We start from the raw sequence: 20,099 nt of genomic DNA, 5'->3' as shown, positions 1-20,099 counted from the left end.
CAAAAATATGTGGCTAAATATTTTTATTTTTAGAGGATGTTTAGAGAAATACATAGAAAATATTATATGGAATATGTGAAAAAAAAAGTTTTTTTTTTAAAAAAAAATTGCGAATAAAATTCCAGAGAGCTTGCCACTTGTAATGATTTTTTTTATATATACAATATAATTTAAGAGGGAAATCTTCCCGAAATTACCCCTCTAGTTTATACATGTGTCAAAAGAAAAAAAAGAGGTTTTTCAGAGAAGGCTTATGGCATTCACAAATTAATTGTTTATTAATTATTTTCTGTAATAATTTCTAAATAAAAATTAAATCAAACACAAGCTTGATATATCTTGATATGCTTGCGTTCAGCTAGTGATGTTCTTAAAATAAAATGCATTAAAAACTGTACAGTTTTATGAAAGCGTTCAATTTTATTTTGTGACACATATTTGTAATAAAAGCAATTCTAAATCAAAGAAACCATCGATTTATTGTGGTTTAAATCTGGTTTTAAAAAAAACAGCAACTCAATTAATTTAAAACAAGTGATTAAGAACATTATTAAAATCTTGATTCAAATTAATATCATTATTCAGATCAGAACCTAACTTTAGTTGGACGAGCTCTATCCCATAGTTAGTAATCTCATCCCATATTAATATATCTCTATCCCATAAAAAGAATGGATTGTAAAAAAGTTGAAGAGAAACAACATACGATTCAGCATATGCAATTAAAATACATCAACCTATGTAATTTTTAAGTGGTTAAATTATTTGAGGAGAAAAAAAGAGACTTATCTAAAGAGAGATACAATATACAACACTGTGGTCATAGCTGCATGCACCTTAATAAAAGTAAATTAAAATTCACATTTATATAGTTTAAAGCTTCTTTAAGTGCATCAAATAAAACCAATGAACACTTTTGAATTGACAGAAATGAAAAGAAAAAAAAACACACATATAATATTTTATTTCTGGTAGGCAGGTACTTTATTTACATTATACTACAGTTGCACAATGGGCTATTGAGATATTTTTTTTATAAAAAATAAAATGTAGAATAAACTTTTACAAAATTAAAAATGTTTCTAATATAAAGACTATTCTAAATATAACAACAGAGTGTAGATAAAATATAAACTCACTAAAATTAAAACTATTTTAATGTCACGTAAATAAACTTCACAATATATAACACAGGGAAAATAGTGAAAATGTTATATTTTTATTTCAAACGCTATATTTTCATAATAATAAAAATACACTTGGGATATTACAAGAAAAAATTACATTAATACCAAAATTTCATAAAATATCTTTTTAAAAAAATTTTTTTTCTTACAAAACAATCCATACATGATAATGGATTTCAAATTTTTATTTATTAATTTTTTTGAAGACACTATTCTATTGACATAATGCATTTTTTTTAAAAAAAATTTTGGATTTAAAAATTGTGAACCATTTTTTGTAACTTTTACCATGTTATTATTATAAAAGAATAAAATTAATTTAAACCAATTTTTAAAGTAGTTTTCATGTATTTATGAATATAGTTTTGAAAACTTAAAATTTATAAAACTTGCAATTTTTGCCAATGATTTTTCCAACATTGGTACGTTGTATTTAAAAATACAATATTGGAACATAATACCCAATAAATTCAGTACTTTAGTGTATTTTATATTAGTAATCAAAGATTTTTTTTAATTTTTCTAAACTACAAGAAAGACAACCCAAGATAATTGATTAAAATAGTTTTGTCATGATTTTGCAAAATGATAAAAATTTCTTGTTTGAGTCCCACATGCAAATTTTTGAATTTCTAAAATACATTCTAGAAAAAAATATTACAGACAAATAAATAAATGAAAGTAAGTAAATATTATTTTTGAGGAAAATACAAGAATAAAAAGATACTTATTTTTTCTGACGGAGACTTTAAATAACCATGAAATTACTGTTATTGCTAGTGATGCTTAATTAATTATATTAATACACACGACTGGCATTGGGGCAAAAGATGTTCTGGTAATAAGTGTCTTGTATTCTATACTCTGTGGTAATAGAGGTTTTACACCTTCTTGAAACTTAGAGATATCATCAAAAAAATTATTTAATTTTTGCCGATATTGACGTTAATCTTTATTTGAATAACCGACAAATACACTTTAAGTGTTATTGCTGCCATGCAACTGCAAAAATAATGTAAGTACTTCATGATAGCTTTTGATAAGAGCGGCTTGACAACTATTTAGTTTCTCTTGGTAATGCTATCAACAATAAAATAAAATTTTTAAAAAGTGATAAAAAAAACTATCTTTTTTTGTTGCAATATGCATTTATAACAAAAGTGACAAATATATAAAAATCTCAACTTTGAAATTTTCATAACTTATGTTGGTTTTTCCATTGCACGGCATAATAGCAGTTAAAATTTACTCTAAATTAATCAGAAGCATATATACATATCTCACAGAAATAAATAAATAAATACAGCTGTACAGATTATTTTATTTTTCACCACCAGAAGCTTATTGAGATGCTAGTACTAAGAGACCGTACATAATGCCAACATCCAGGAGGAATATACAACAAATTTCCAGGTTTCAAAACACATTCTGAATACTTTGCTTTACTGAATAATGGGAATTCCTCTAAATCAGGATTTTCAACATCAACCTGCACAAAATTATTTTATCATTAATGAAGGTAAATTAATATCATAAAATCTAAAGATTTATCAATGTACTTTTCATAAAATATTACTTAAATCCAATAGTATTTATTTTATTTTTTTTATTTTATCCCTCATTGAACAGACGACCCAATTTTGGGTTTACGACTACTAATGTTCAACTCCGTAGCCTTGTAATTTTGAACCAATCCAGAAGACAAGGAAACTCCTAGATCAGTACCTCCAGAGGTATTGATTTGTTATGGGAACATGGAGGACTTTGTGACTCGACAGATTTAACGTGCATCAGTCACCATTTACTACACAGGGAGTCTTCGGCCGCCGGGGGTCGAACCCAGGAGCTCTTGGACAAGGGCCCAGTGCCCTACCAACCAGGCTATTTCGGTCTTAAATCCAATATTACTAATAAGTAACATTTAGAATACCAAACATTAAACCATCAATTCATATCAAACATAATATTTTCAACAGGAAAACAAAAATACACACTGTTTAAAATAAAAAGAAACATATAATAGTTAAAGTAAATGACGAGTTATTTTTTTTAATAAAATACTATACTTTTACTCCAAAAAAAAGAGTAATAACTGATTATAAACGATGAATACAAGGATCTTGTGAAATTTTTCTGATTAAAGATACTAGTTTCCAAAAAATTACCCATGATATGAAAAATCAGTTAAAGAAACATATAAATGAGAAATATTGAATTTGCTACTTTCTGCTCATTCTCACCAAGTTTTAAAATTAGTTGCAAAGTTCCACTTGCTAATGACTGATAAAAACTATAAATAATGACCCAAAAACAATGTGAATAACGCACAAAAAAGAAGTACAGAAATTACAATGTTTTATTCTATTCTTGTTTTTTTTTTTCTTTTGCTTTAGTCTACAAAGCACAAAATATGCCCTATCCTTTTCCAATATTTTCAGCAACAACATGTTGCAATTTGAGAACAATATTAACAAACGGTCATTCAATTATGTTAGTTAGAATAGTATATCATTCAACAAAAACATCGCTTTTACAGTTTCTTCTAGTTAAGAATGTTATCTGCTGACTTCATTATACTAATTTTGAAACTTAGTTAGAATAAATTACCTAGTGTAGGGGAAGTCTTGGTTTATTTGTATTTTTACCAATTCACATGAATAATGAAAGGTCAGAAATTAACTAACTCTAAATATTTATTGAAAAGGACAAAACACATATAAAAGGAAACAAGAATAAAAAAAAAGGAAATACAAGAATTTAGAAGAGGGGATAAGGGTTCGAATTAAATGTCCGTATTATACGGCGATTCCTAGTTAAGAATGTCAGTTAGAATAAATTACCTAGTTCTTTTTAAGTAGAACTCAGAAAGCCCTGCATTACTATCTCCTTCCATTTTTCTTTGATTTTACAAATTGCATGTTATTTTTGGGTCAACCACCAATATAATGTTAACCAGCAACACTAATTCAAGTAATGAAAGTCTGATATAAATTACATATTTTTAGCATACATTTCATCAAAGATGCATGAGTATGCTTTGTATCATCACATGTAATTGTATTTATAAATATTCTAAAGCCCGTTTGTCTGCTAGTTAGTTATTCTGCTAGTTTGCCCGTTTTCTAAACTGAAAGCTGGTATGGCTTTCTATCAAGAAACAGCTCTTTACATGTTATTCGCCGAAAAAGTAATGAGTTGTGAGGAAGTTTAAATGCATTTTTCCCTCAATTGCAATGCTTGTAAAGTCACAACTTTATCAGCAATATTATCTATTCCAATTCTAAAGAAAAATCAAAATGACAGAAAATGCATTTATGTACCTGACTTGTGTTATAAAACAAAGGGTCTTCACGGGCATAAACATATGGTGATTGTTCTTTGGAATAAAGCCTGATATATTTTGTACCTAGAACCTGAAATAAAAAGAAATTGAAAAAAGGTATAGAACAAAACAAATTATTATGATAATGTATAGAATTCACAAGAAACCTACTACCACTTAATATCCATGATATTTCCAATAGCCTTTAATGATAAAATAGATCTTAAAAGTTTCAAGCTTTTATATTCTTTTTTAAAAGTACTTTAGTGAAAAAATGCACATATTCAAATATTGAATAATCATACATAAATACATAAAACTAATTTTAGAAATCTATTCAGATAGTGTATACAGTCCTTACACTTAATGCAATATGGTTAGAGTGCTTAAAAAAAAATAATGTAAAAAAACTATACACATTAGAGGTTTCAAGTTAATATTTAAAAAAAAGAAAATACAAAACAATTCCAAATTCTAATCAATCATTATTGAGATTGGGAAAGACAGAGGAAGGATTAAAATAATTAAAAACTGGTTTATTTGTCCGTTGAAAGTAGAATGCTGAATGTTGAAAGTGGAAGTGTTTTGTTAATGAACTACCTTCAAGTTTCTTTCTCAAATAAACTGTTCTAATACGAGTTTAATCCTTCTCTTGCTCTTATTGGCCCTTACAAATGGTGGTCATTATTATAGAATATTTTTTTCTTTCACTTAAATATTAATAGCATCCTGCTTTGATTTATATGCATTCTAATAATATTTGTAAAACACAGTCACTACAGACTGCCCTATTAATTGACTCCCAATCATTTTCCACCAGAAATTTCATACGTTTTAGATGCAAATGTGTCTACACTTGTGGGCCAGTTTTGTGCAATGTTTTAGATTTCACATCACTGGCTAAATTCTGTAAAGTATAATTCTATTATTAGATGGCCCAATTTAAAAGGTTTTAATGAATCTATAAATCGATTTTATCGATGCACAATTTGAATTTATTCTTATAACGAAAACAATACTGTACATTCTAATCTTTTAGTAATGCATTATTTAAATATTTAGACAACTTAATTTGAAAGTTTTTAAAGAACCTTATAGTTGCATTTTGTGGTTATGTAACTAAAATGTATTCTCACAATGAAAACAAAACTGTACACAAGAAGAATTTAAAATTGTTTGATTAGGTATGAAGCATAATTTAAATGTTTTTTTGTTAAATACTTAAAATGTATTTTGCGATCATATAATAAGAAAATATTCTGATAATGGAAACAAAACTGAACATTAAAATATGAAAATATAGTGAATGTGTATTATGTTTCAGAAGTAAGTATTAAATAAAATAAAATAGCAACCTGAGCTAACAAATTATGCTTTGGATCATAATGAAGGGGTGATATAGTCCCAGAAGGTCCAAACCAGATACTTATATCAACGAAAGCTTTGTCATCTATATAATAAGGAGTGTCAATATCTTCCTTTAACTCAGGAATCTGCAATATTATATAATCAAATGCTTCATCATACTCTAATTACTACTTATAATTATTCAAGTAACAATAAATAAAAATTTCTTAATTATATGTACAATTATAACTCATTAGACTCACATTTATATCAATGAATAATAATTTATTTAAAAATCATTCAATCAAGATAAAGTCAATAAAAAAAATCTTATTAGAGAATAAAAAAGGAAAATAGAAAAAAAATAAGGAACAGTCATAAGGTAAACTTTTAATTTTTGTATGCTATCCATTAGACATTTATGCTAATGACTTTGTCTTTATTAAAAAAGATATGCATAGGTTAATCTTAATGTGACAAATTAGTTATAGTATGTATAACTGGCTATAAACAATAACCAAAACAAGTAGTTAATAAGGTAAAATGTTTGCAGTTTTATTTATTAATTTTTTATTTTGCAAAGCACCAAACATGATACATAATATGATAAAATCCAATCAATTCATTCGCTTAATTAATTAAAATGGATACTTCTCTCAGTTATTTAGCTATTGGTTGAAATTTTGTGTAAATACAATGTTTAAAAAACTTAAATTCTCAGTTACGAAAAAAAAATACTCGATCTATAAAACTAGATAAATTAAAACTTAACTAAAAACTAACTAAAACTACTAAAAAAATTTATTTATAGATATTTTTTAAAAGAATTATATACCTAAAAATAATTAACTAATATAAAAAGATTTTTGACTGATTGATTTAATAGGTAGACTGATAAATGTTGACAGTAAAAATAATATTTTTTTTTAAAATTAAGTTTATTACTTAATTTATGTGAAGTTATCTATAAGTTTATTCCTGCTAGAGAATACTCAATCACAAAGCCACACTCCTGAAAGAAAGTTTTTGAGACTGTTCAAACTGCTGCCATTCCTGGCTGAAGAAGGAAAGTTTTCTTTTAATACAGTTTATTCACTGTAAATGGTATTCCCTCTGGATGACAGGAATAGGTATATTGTAGAAGTTCAGCTTTTCTCTCAGATATAGCAAGTTTATATTATGCTGGTATAGTTGCATTGGCACAATTGACAAACGCTCTATTTGACACAATTTTTTAAAGTTTATTGTACATCATTGGTTATATCTGGTGATTAAGGTGTTTACGACTGTAGAGAGTCTGTCGTGTAATGTTAAACATTTGTTTAACAATGGGGTATCTTATATATATTAAAGTATAAGGTATCAAGCATAAGGTTTTGTGTAAAAGGTTTCAAAAGTAAGGTTTTCAAAGTATAAGATTTTGAGTAAAAGGTACCTATTAAATGGTGGTATATAAGATATTAGTGCTGCTGTGTGTGTAAAAAAAGAATTAAAGTTTATGGTGATGAGATAGAAAATCATTAATGAACGAAAAGAAAATCATTCAATAAAACTTAATCAAATTAGCCGTATAATAGAATTAGATAAAATACTGGATACAATCATCCTAATTAACCTAGCCATAAACTGATTAAATTTGCTGCCACACGTGGTGGATAACTTAATAATTTAGTGGTAGTATAAAGCTAAAAGGAGTCTCTGGAAAAAAATAAATAATAAATTTAGATATAAGTAGAATTAGCTGAAATAAAAAAAGAAACACAATTCTAAGAAAACGACAAAAATTACTTACACAGATTTATTTCCATCACATTAAATGAGGTCACACTAAAATCAAAAAATGCATATTTCAAATTTTTCTAACACTCAAGTAGAAATCAAAAATTAATTTTGATCATTGTTTTCCACTACAAACATTACAGATCAACATGGATCCTGAAAGATTATCACAATTTCATTATTGAGAATCATACGCTGCTCTCCATTCTTGGAGAGAACAACGGCAGGCCGAAGCCTCCGCGCCTCACCAACTCTTATCATAGACTGAGGTATCAAATTACTTCCAAAGGGACGCTTCATTATTGTTGCCACCATTCCAATACTTCCTTCCCAAAATCTGGATGTAGGTGTCTCTGCCCTCGAGTTGGAATTTGGCTCTATCTGCTCCTAGAATCCTGAACCATAGTCATGGGAAATTTGGAGACTTGTGAAAAAAATATATTATTAGAATAAATCGTCGAGTGTGAAAAGTTCCGTGGAGTGTGAAAAGTTCTCATCAATGAAGAGTGTGAAGAATTCAAAGTCTATTTAGTGCCTCAAAAATTATTGTTACAATGTGTAACATTATCCTTCCTTAAAAGGAAAAAAAAATGAATAAAAAAAAAATTTATATGTACCAAAAATTTTTTTTTTGTGTGATGTGACCTCTGAGGAACATGTAAAGGAAAAAAAAATATCACAAATAAACACATATCAAAAATTCCTGAATATATAATACATAAATCACAACCATTATTGTCGTTTCCTTTGGGAAATTAATGTATCTCACTCTCTCTCTCAAAACACAAACAGATTCTCTACAAGCGTAGAGTAAGAAATTATCATACTATATACAATTCAAACTTATATACCTTAACACTACTGTCTTTAGTATAAATGATAAGTTTGAATACATAAATATATACTACATATGTTTATAACCAGATTTTGCATATTTTTTTTTAACATCTATGTAGCTACATCTTTTTTATAATCCTACTCTGGTACTAAATTTTACAAAAAAAAAAACAAATTTTTTTTTCTCAAATCTCTTTCAAATCATTTTATTCTTATGTTACTTTATTTTATTTTATAACTTTTATTTACCAATGTGATCTAGCTTAAATTATATATATTCTCCTCTTCTCACATTATGTGATTTCTAAATCGAATTCATGTATTTGTCTGACAACATGATGAGTTCAACATCAAAAGTAAAAATTTTAAATAAATGGTCAAAAAAATATATATATGGTAATACAAATAATTTGCTAACTTTGAACAGGATTTTTCCTATTCAATGAAATCTGGACCAGCCATAACACATTGAATCAAATTTTGGCCTAAATTTGGAAAAATGCAATTCAAAAATAGAAATGTAAAAACAAAATAATATTCATCAACTTAAACCATTTGTATTTTCACCAGAAAATTAAACTCATTATCATTATTTTCAAACACAGCAATTCAAATCTTTAATTAGATTTAGTATAATCTTACTCATTAGTATTCTATACTCAAATCATGTTCCTTGACCATCTCATTCTCTAATTCCTTTCTTAAAATTCTTTTCTTAAAAAGTTTACTAACATGAAATTTTTTGTATAGGTCTCTTTGCTTATCTTTAATGTGTATTAGGTAATTATTATTCCTAAATTTTTTTGTTATTTCAAATGGACCTTCATATTTGGGATTTAGAGAATTTACATCAGTATTTATCTTTAAGTAAACAAGATCTTTACAATCATAATTAGGAGTTGGTCTACCTTTTATATATTTTCTATGCATTTCAAAATATTTGTTTTCATTTCGACTTACTATTTCTCTAGTCTCTGCAATTTGTTGTCTTAATTTTTTGATATAGTCTGATGGGTTTTCTTCACTGTTGGTATTAACACTTGTATTTAAAGGGAGATTTAAATTACGACCAAAAAATAGTTCAGCAGGAGTATAACCTGTTACCACGTTGATAGAAGAATTATAGTGTAATTTGAAAAATAAAAGCTTTTTAGTCCATTCCCAACTATTGTTACACATTGAAGCTATAGATTCTTTTAGAATTCTGTGAGATCTCTCAATTAAACCATTAGATAAAGGATAGTAAAATGAAGTTTTACGATGTTCAATGTTTAAAGCCTTAATAAAATCTTGAAACTCCTCAGAGGTAAAGTTGGTACCATTGTCAGAAATAATGGATTGAGGCAAACCAAATTTTGAAAAATGTTCATTTAAATTATTTATAATTGTTGAAGATTTAATGTTAGTTAAAGGTATCGCCTCTAAATACCTTGAATAATTGTCAATAATAGTTAAAATAAAAAATTTATTATCAATTGATCTGGGTAGTTTCCCAACAATATCTATAGATAAAATTTGTCCTACACTTAAATCACCTTTTTCAATGAATTTAGTCTCAGTTACTTTAGATTTTGGCTTATTTGCCAAACATGCATCACAAGATTCAACAAAATTTTGGGTGTCTGCCAACATCCCATACCATGCATAATTTCTTTTTAACAAATTGTAGGTCTTAAAAATGCCAAAATGTGCAGCATGTGCTGCCTTTAAAATTTCACCTCTTAATGAGATGGGTATAAAAATTCTATTTAAAGTCTTATATGGATGTTTAGGTGGTCTCACCTTCATCATCAAAATACCATCATTATTGACAAAAAATTTTTTAGAAATTAGTTTATCATTATCATTTAGTTTTTTAAAGATTTCCTTAGTTTGTGTACAATTTTGTTGAGAATTTTTTATATTCTCTATTTTAAGCTTATCATTAACTTCAAAAATATTTGCATTATTTACAACAGCATTATCATTAGTTACTCTAGATAGGTAATCGGCTGGATTCTTAAAACCAGGAATATGTTGAATTGTATAATTAAATTCCTGCATATACATTAACCATCTGCCTACTATCTCAGGTTGTTTTTGTAAGTTGATGTGAAAAGTTAAAGCCTTAGCATCCGTAAAAATAACAAAATTTTTTCCATAAAGATGTTGATGGAAATGTTTAATTGAATCTACAATTGCTAAAAGTTCCCTACGGATAGATGGGTATTTAGATTCAGAATGGGTTAACTGCCTAGAATAAAATTCTATAGGGTCAAAATTGTCCTTATTCTTTTGCATTAATATTCCACAAAGAGCACTGCTAGAAGCATCAGTTACCAAATAAAATTTTTGTTCCTCATTTATATTCTTTAAAGTTGGTTTAAGTAGTAGTTGTTCAGATATATTTTCAAAAGCATCCTGACAATCTTTATTCCAATTAAAAATAACATTTTTTTTTGTTAAGTTTACAATGGGTTTGATGATCTCTGCAAAGTTGTAGATTAAATGTCTAAAATAACCAATCATACCTAAAAAAGTTTGAATTTGTTTAACATCTTTTGGAACAGGAAATTTTAAAATTTTGTCTATATTGTCAGAAGCGGGTGAGAAACCATTAGAATTTACATCAAAACCTAAGTATTTAATGTTAGATTTACAGATTTGTATCTTAGCTGGATCTAGAGTTAAATTAAATTTCTTTAATCTATCAAAAATCTTAACAAGTAATTGTGACATTTCCTCAATGGAATCTGCAGCAACAACAATGTCATCAAGAAAATACTGCACGTTAGGACCTTTAATGTCATCTAAACATTTAGAAATTAAGTTATGGAAAAAAGAAGTACTGTTGCGAGAACCAAAAGGAAGACGAGTAGGTTGGAAATTTCCTATCTCACAACAAAATGCTAATTTGGATTTGTCCTTTTCTTTTAATTTTATTTGGAAAAATGCACTTTTGAGATCTAAAACACTATAATATGACTTTCCAGAAATGTTATGCAAGATATCATTAATTTTTGGAAGACAAATTTTGAAAGTCTCAGTAACTGAGTTAAGTAACCTATAATCTATAACCATTCTGAATTTTTGCAATTCAGGATCATCAACATAAGGCTTTTTTTTGACAAAAATTACAGGAAAACAATAATTGGAAGAAGATGGTTCAATTATTCCTGCATTTAATAGATCTTTAATCTCTTTTTTGGCAAAATTTTTTGCAATATTAGGAATCGGATATGGTTTGGTTTGGATCGAAAAGTTATGCAATAAATTAAATTCAGGTACTACTGCATCCGTAGATCCTAAAGTTGTATAAGATTGAGAGAAAACTTGATAATTGTTTAACAAAACTTGAAGTATCTTATCCGCATCTACCTTATTTAAATGACTCAAATCAAAATCAGAGGCATTAAGCTCTTTTTTTCTCAGTTGATGAATTTCATTTAGATTTAAATTGTTAATTTGGTAATTAGTATTTTCTTTAGGTTTAATTATATCATCATCTTTAATACTAATAACATTTCCTAATTTTGTACCCTTATTGATTACAATCTTATTATCTGTATTATTTTCGATGAAAGTACAGAATTTTTTATCCTTAAATTCATTAACAGATTCATAGATATTATAATTTAGTTTGTTTTTGTTTGGAGAAAAAAGCATTTGTTTACTATCTTTTATATCCTTAGATATACCTAATTGAATTAATATTTGAGAATGGGGTTCTAACACAATCTTTTTTTTTGCAAAAGCAAAATTATTTACAATCTTTACATCACTTAAAACATTATTTACAATACGAGGAGTATCCTCGAGAAAATCAAAAGAATCATGGTTCACTATAAGTTTTTTGTTGGGTATATCTAAAACAATTTTATTCTGTTGAATGAAATCATACCCTAAAATTATTTTATATTTATAAGCCCAAGAATTCTTAGTTACAAAAAATATCCCTTGAAACCATTTAGTGTCAATTTTGAATTTAGAAGAAATTGCAGACATATAAGGAACAGTATTGTTGTCGATAGTATGAATTCTTACAGATCTAGATAAATAACTTATTTTAGTGTTTTCTTTAATTTCATTAAGAGTGATAGGATCAATTAAACTAAGATTTGCACCAGTATCTAGTAAAGCCGGAATGGTTAAGTTACCAAATCTTAACAAAATAATAGGTAGAGATTCTGAATCGTTACTGTTATTACAGGTCATTACATGTTTATTTACTTTTTCTACTCCTTCATTTGTATCTTTTATTTTACTATTTTTTTTTTGTTATATCCTCTTCAGTTACCCAATTACTATTCTTATTGTTATTAGAAATTTTTGAATTATATTCCTTAACCTTATCATAATCTGAATTAAAATTTTTATCTTTAAAATTACTATTGACATAAATTTTAGTTTTATATATTTTGTTCTTATCATTCGGAAATCTATCTTTTTTGCCAATATTTCTCTTTTTTAACCTTAAGTTACCAGTTAATTTTTGATCATTTGAATTTCTACTGGTTCTTGTAAGCTTTGTATTTTTCCACTTGTCACAAGAACCATTAACTAGTTTAAATTATTTTGTCTTCTGTCCGTACTGTTGTTACCCCTCTTTCTAAAATTTCTATTGAATCCTCTTCTGAAAGAGCTGCGGCTTCTTTCATAAGGCTTAAATTTGTTGTTTACATTGTAGTTTTTAGGATAATACCAACATTCTGTTGTGATATGATTTCTACTACATATATGACAAGTTATCTTTGGTTGATTCAATTTGTTCGATTGTGAGATGTTGTTGACCGATTTAGTTTTAGTTAAATCATTAATTTTTTGAGTCAATTCCTCAATTTTTTTGTTGCTTTCTATCTGGCTTCTTAATAAGATTTCAATTTCTGATGATTTTGTTACATTATTCAGGTGGGCTTCATTCATTGAAATCGCATTTTCAATATCTATAGCAATTTTGCCTATTTCATTGAAATTTGATGCTCCCCTTTTCATAACCTCGATTCTAATATCTGGACGCATGCTGTCAAGCAGCTTTTGTGATTTCATTTTCCTAGCTAGACTTAAAGTTTGCTCATTACTATCTCCATTGATTTCTAGATACTCATCAGTAGCCTTTTCTACCTCTTCAATTAAATTTCTTATGCTTTGATTTGGTTTTTGAATCAATGAGTTAAACTTACTCTGTAATTCTGCGTAACTTATTTTCCTGGAAAATTTATCTTTTAATAATTTAACTATGCATTCGTATTCCATGTCAACATTTGTTTTGGCCTCACTAACTACTTTCAATGCTTCTCCTGCAAGATTTAACTTTAATATCAGACTTTTTTTTTTGTTGTCCCATTTTTCTAACTGAGCGATTTGCTCTAAATTATTCAGAAAAAAATTTAAATTTTCCTCTTTGCTACCCTTAAAAGTTTGCAGCGAATTCGCTAAGGAATATGCAGATTTAGCCATAGTGTAATATTAATTCATAGAAAAATTTACCTAATTAATATCTACCTTAAATTATCACTAAAATGTATATTAACAATCAATAAATAGCATTCAAACCCCAAAAACAATATTCATACAATACATACAATACTCCATATCAAAATAATATATAAAATGTAGTTTAAAAAATATTATCAAAAATGTTGTCAAATATATTTTCATATTAATAAAAATCAATAATCTTATTGAAATACTATTGAAATTAGTATCATCACTGAAATCTTGCCCTATTAAAACATCATAAACACTGAAATCAATCAATGTATTTACCACAATTACCAAATAAATTCTCTATGTACTTATTTAAATTTAATATCATGCACATAGAAATAATTAATATATTCAAAAAATATATCATGATCTGAATTAAAATGCTAATTAACAATCATTCCAACTCAATTAAAATATCAACCAAATCATTTAAAATTTAAAAAAAAACCTATTTTCAATTATATTGTTCTAAATATATCACCAAATTATATATTGAATTACATATAAAATTTTAATGTTCAAAAGTAATATTTATATTCAAATACTTCATATTCAAAAGTATATTATGAAATAGCGATTCACATATAAATCAAAAGTATATTTCTTGTGACAACATATATATCAATATTAAAATCCAATTTGATACATTATTACTTATTGTTTAAATGTCAACAATAAAAATCTTTATTTGTGAGAGAGAGCGAGATAAATGTTTAAAACAAATCAATTATTTGATCATATTTTTTTTTTGCACAAGGCACTTAGTATTTAAAATTTAATAATATTTCAGCCATAAATTAATTTAAAAGCCAAAGTTTCCAGAGATTCTCCTAAAAAATTATTTATTCTTAACACCAGATTCGAAACCACGCGTCGGCACCATATATTAAATGGTGGTATATAAGATATTAGTGCTGCTGTGTGTGTAAAAAAAGAATTAAAGTTTATGGTGATGAGATAGAAAATCATTAATGAACGAAAAGAAAATCATTCAATAAAACTTAATCAAATTAGCCGTATAATAGAATTAGATAAAATACTGGATACAATCATCCTAATTAACCTAGCCATAAACTGATTAAATTTGCTGCCACACGTGGTGGATAACTTAATAATTTAGTGGTAGTATAAAGCTAAAAGGAGTCTCTGGAAAAAAATAAATAATAAATTTAGATATAAGTAGAATTAGCTGAAATAAAAAAAGAAACACAATTCTAAGAAAACGACAAAAATTACTTACACAGATTTATTTCCATCACATTAAATGAGGTCACACTAAAATCAAAAAATGCATATTTCAAATTTTTCTAACACTCAAGTAGAAATCAAAAATTAATTTTGATCATTGTTTTCCACTACAAACATTACAGATCAACATGGATCCTGAAAGATTATCACAATTTCATTATTGAGAATCATACGCTGCTCTCCATTCTTGGAGAGAACAACGGCAGGCCGAAGCCTCCGCGCCTCACCAACTCTTATCATAGACTGAGGTATCAAATTACTTCCAAAGGGACGCTTCATTATTGTTGCCACCATTCCAATACTTCCTTCCCAAAATCTGGATGTAGGTGTCTCTGCCCTCGAGTTGGAATTTGGCTCTATCTGCTCCTAGAATCCTGAACCATAGTCATGGGAAATTTGGAGACTTGTGAAAAAAATATATTATTAGAATAAATCGTCGAGTGTGAAAAGTTCCGTGGAGTGTGAAAAGTTCTCATCAATGAAGAGTGTGAAGAATTCAAAGTCTATTTAGTGCCTCAAAAATTATTGTTACAATGTGTAACAGTACCTTATACATAAAACAACCTGGGATTATGGTATACATGCCAAAATACCTAAGGGAACAATCTGATCCCTCTCGTCATTCTAGGTATAATAGGTTTTATACGTTTCTATAAGGCTAACACAAGAATGATTGAATAAGCATTTAAATTAGATTGATTTATGAAAAGTCATCACTTCTCAACTTTTTCAGTAAGTATTTTTTACATTACAGGGCAACAAAAAACTAGAGGGGGTCAATTGATCCCCTCCGTCTTTCTAGTGTTAACACATAAAAATGAATTTACTCTTAACATTACCTGTTAAAATTCAAGAGATTCACTTCTATGCTTTAAACAAAATAATTATCACAACAAAAAAGGAAGAAATCTTGAATAGCAAAATTATTCAGAATAAGATAACAAATACAAAATATTTTACAAATGCATGTTTCAGATGGAAAAAAAATCTGCACAACTTACTTGTGTGAAAAAATTGTGTTGAGCAAGATAACCAATTTCTTTCTATTTAAAAAGAACAAAATAATTAAAACTAACATAAAATAACCTTTTTTCATTAGATAATTAATTTTTTGGCTAAAAATATAGAATACAAAAAATTAAAGTTAAGAATGGTACATATAAAAAGTGTTTAGTCATAAATTTATGTTCTTTCTCAAAATTAAAAAACATGTTTGTTTCAGAAGAAACAAGATTATAAATAAGTTAAGGCTATTCAATTTACTATTTAGAAGTTTTCCTACTTAAATTAAGAATGAATATAAAAACTATGATTCCAAATGTAAAGAATCGAAAGCCTAAAAAATTACTTTTTTAAAAGTTAATTTTAAAACAAGAAATAATATTTAAAAAAACATGTATTCTAATATTTTAATTAAGGAGTTAAATTGAACAGTAAATCAATCTTAAAAATTGTATGGTACTAATATGAAAAAAAGTTGAATAAGTTATTGACATTCATAAAGAGATTGAAGATAGAATTGGTAAATAAATAAATATTATAATTAAAAGTTTTCCAAAACAAAAGAGCACAGTATAGAAGACTACTTATGTGTGATTTATTTATTATGTGTTATTTTATTATCAGTATAAATAAAATCAAAATACGAATGATATTTACTTTTCAGCAAGATTTGTTTGTTATCTCTTATTATATAATTTATAGCATATTTTTTAAACAAAAAATTTACGTACCAAAAATATTTTTAAATAATTATATTCTTTACTAAATAAAATAAATATTATTTCTCAAATAATATCATTATTGGAAAAAAAAACTTCACTATAAAATTATAAGGAAATAATAAAAATAAATATTAAAGGAATTTTGTGTCAATTCCAAAATTACTTATTATGAAGAAAACAAACTAAATTTGTTAAACAAGTAAAATAATGTATTCATTAGTAGTTAGTCCCAATATAATAACGAAGAAAGAAACAGAAAAGCAATAATATGAATAGCACCACAAAAGATTTATGCGAATGACAGTAAATAATCTCAGCATTAATAACACTAGATAATTTGATTTAGATCAAACAATAATGCTAAAATGGATGAATTAACAATAAAACAGATGAATTACCGAAACAGTTATTAACATAAGTTAAAATATTTGGAAAGAATAGCTGTGTAAACAATATTGCTAAATAAAATAAAAATTAAATGAAAAGAATTTTTAGTAGTTAAAAGTTTTTTTATACTTTTGCTAGAAGATGAATTTTTTATTTAAAATAATTTAAATAAATAAATATATCTTTTTAAAGTCATAAGAATCCCAATCTTTTTCTTATTTATACTAATTAATAATTTAAAAATTCAAATACATTAATGCCTAAAATGAACTTAAACTTACTGATTGATTCCAAATATAATGTTCCACAAATTCTTTAACTGTCATCAACTTTTGAGTCCAATTTTCATCAGTATATTTTGAACCAAGTTCTATAGGCACCGTTCTGAAGGATGTTTTTTCTAACATATAATCTATGCTAAATGTAAAGTCATAAGTTTTACCACTGACATTAAAATATATGTATAAAAAAAGTAGTTTCAACAAAATAGGTTATTCCTTGATTTACCTCCAAGATCTAGAAGTCATAGCTGGCCAATTAGAAATTCCATCAGTAATGATTACTGGTTTGGAATTGTTCATAAAATCATCAATAAACTCCTTTTTAGTGAAGTTACTTCTTTCTAGAACTTTGTGGCTTAAAACAACATCTGGCTCATTTAGAACTTTTTGTTTCTTTGGCTGAAAAAAAAAAAAAAAAAGAATTTTCAATCAATGCGACCTAAACTTATATGCTGTATGACGGCTTAATTAAGAGATTATACATATTTAATAGAAGCTATATTTCCTTTGATAAAAAATCAACATCTTTTTTTTCTTTTTCAAAGAAAATATTTAATACTTAGGCACATGTAAAATATTTAATTAAAATTTAAAATGTACAAGATGTAATCAAGATATATTTGCGAATATCAATAACAATGAACTAAAGAATAACTATAGATAGAAATAAGTATCTAAGCCTAAGTACAAGTGTTTCTTTCAATCAAAACTACCATACTAATGTAGTTCATTGTTGAACTTATTGATTGTAAAAGCTTATACTCAACTGAAATAGAAAAAAAGTATGCCATTTTTTTCCCTTTCTAATTGAAAATTGCAAATGGATAGTGTAAATTGCTATAAAATATAAATAGTACTCCCAAGGCGTATATATTATGATCAAAATATTAAATCTGCTTATAATAAATAGTAACCAGTTAAAAGGATACATTTTGTGATAATTTGTCAGATTAACCAGTCACTATCAATAATTAAATGAAGTTAGGCAATTATAAATAATGGTCAGCTATAGAGATAAATTTTTAAAAGTGGTTAACTAATATATTTTTTTTAATATTCTGCACACTATCTTTTACTAATTACTAACATAATAACACATTATATATATTTGTGTGTATATATATTTGTCAAATATATACAATGGGTATCTATCTATTTGTCATTATATTTTTATATTTCTATATATAATAGATTGTATCCCTTTAAGTTATTTATTTATTTATTTTACATAACAGATGGTTCTTACTACTAAATCATTTGGGAACCACTGTCTTAAACTGTGCATATAATATAGATTTAAAGAACAATCTAGGTTTCATATCAGACAGTAAACCTTAAATATTTAAAAATGTCATTAAACTTTTTTTACCTTAACTTCATAGCAATTTTTCCTATCATTGCCTTCCAAAAGAAGCAATTCAGAAAGTTTGAATGCTAATCTGCTCAGTAAATTCCCCATAATCGGAGCACCAAGCAAGAGACCATTATCACACTGTTTAATTATGTCCTGTAAAAAAAATGTCTTATAAAGTTGATATGTACTACATCTGAATATATGAGATTTCCGTATCATGATCTGCGGCAGAATAATCGCCAAGTTTTGGCAACTTTCATACAGCGGCTCGTAAGAAACTTTAAAAAAATTACAGAAGCAAACCAACTCAAAGGAAACCTTTAATTTTTTTTTTTTTTTTAATTTGCAAGTTTAAAATTTATTTGCAGCCTTGGAGATTGTATATAACGACACAGATCATGACACGTAAATGTCCCCAAATCTTTATAGATTTAACAGAAAATTCGTACTAATTTGTCGGTATTCTTCAAAACCAAATGTGACAAGACTTTAAAAACTACTGCAAGAGAGTACAACTCACGCCAAATTTTATCAACATCTTTCCAGTGTCCGGTATTTATTTTTTCCCAAGCAAAGTCCAGAATTATTTTTGTATTTAAAATAGTTGAATGGAGTGAATCTGTAAGAAAATAGAGAACATTATAACCTTGAATAATCAAATACATTCCTGTTTAATGGCAACTTGATTTATAAGTATGATGAAATCGAAATATAATTAATCTTTGACTTAGCGAGAATCAATGTGGAAAGAGTAATAAGTCTTTAGAAAACTATAAGATCGAACTTTAATACCTTCATTACAACTTTCAACAAAAAATGTCTTTCCGCACTGTGTTAAGAGATGATTTAATTCGAGTCCGACTAACGGCAAATTAAATGGTAAATTTATGTATTTACAAGATGATAATATTTCTCTTAGCTCAAGATCAAATAGTTCAATACGGAATTTATTTTGGATATAATCCATCATAAAATATTTTACCAGTAACGACAGAAAAAAATTAGGAAACAAAACCAAAATTTGTTTACGTCCAAGCACTAGGGCAACAAACTGTGTTAAAGAAAATATTACGCTTGTAACTTAGATAGTGTCCATTACATCGTTCGCATAGAAAAATTTATTTTTGTACTTTAAGTTGGTTATTAAATTATTTAAATTATTATGTG

At 26.6% G+C, this 20,099-nt stretch overlaps 1 protein-coding gene across 2 annotated transcripts; it reads right to left on the bottom strand.

Moving 5' to 3' along the window:
• Window positions 1-945: 945 nt before the first annotated feature.
• Window positions 946-19,995, bottom strand: LOC107447807 (bifunctional peptidase and arginyl-hydroxylase JMJD5). Of its 2 annotated transcripts, XM_016062832.5 has the most exons (9): window positions 19,725-19,992; window positions 19,382-19,551; window positions 18,948-19,085; window positions 17,805-17,977; window positions 17,579-17,714; window positions 16,188-16,229; window positions 5,865-6,002; window positions 4,508-4,600; window positions 946-2,676 (listed from the first exon to the last, which is right to left on the bottom strand). In XM_016062832.5, exons 1-9 carry the CDS (start codon window positions 19,900-19,902, stop codon window positions 2,515-2,517), a joined length of 1,230 nt encoding a protein of 409 aa, XP_015918318.3. In that variant the 5' UTR covers window positions 19,903-19,992; the 3' UTR covers window positions 946-2,514. The 2 variants fall into 2 exon arrangements, with proteins under 2 accessions (XP_015918318.3, XP_087017165.1); XM_087161039.1 differs by lacking the exon at window positions 5,865-6,002 and having other exon boundaries at window positions 19,725-19,995.
• Window positions 19,996-20,099: the final 104 nt, after the last annotated feature.

Source organism: Parasteatoda tepidariorum, chromosome 1, assembly GCF_982258835.1.
Source record: "Parasteatoda tepidariorum strain Cologne lab strain chromosome 1, Ptep-v5.0, whole genome shotgun sequence".
Lineage (NCBI taxonomy): Eukaryota > Metazoa > Arthropoda > Arachnida > Araneae > Theridiidae > Parasteatoda > Parasteatoda tepidariorum.
This window is presented reverse-complemented; position numbering and strand designations above follow the sequence as displayed.

Bases quoted from the DNA above. Each gene is read 5' to 3' on its own strand.
- LOC107447807 (XM_016062832.5), bottom strand. From the start codon at position 19,902: ATGATGGATTATATCCAAAATAAATTCCGTATTGAACTATTTGATCTT. The intron at 17,715-17,804 runs GTAAATCAAGGA...CTTTACATTTAG, and splicing joins ATGACTTCTAGATCTTGGAG to CATAGATTATATGTTAGAAA. The intron at 4,601-5,864 runs GTTGCTATTTTA...TTTTTATTTCAG, and splicing joins AGCATAATTTGTTAGCTCAG to GTTCTAGGTACAAAATATAT.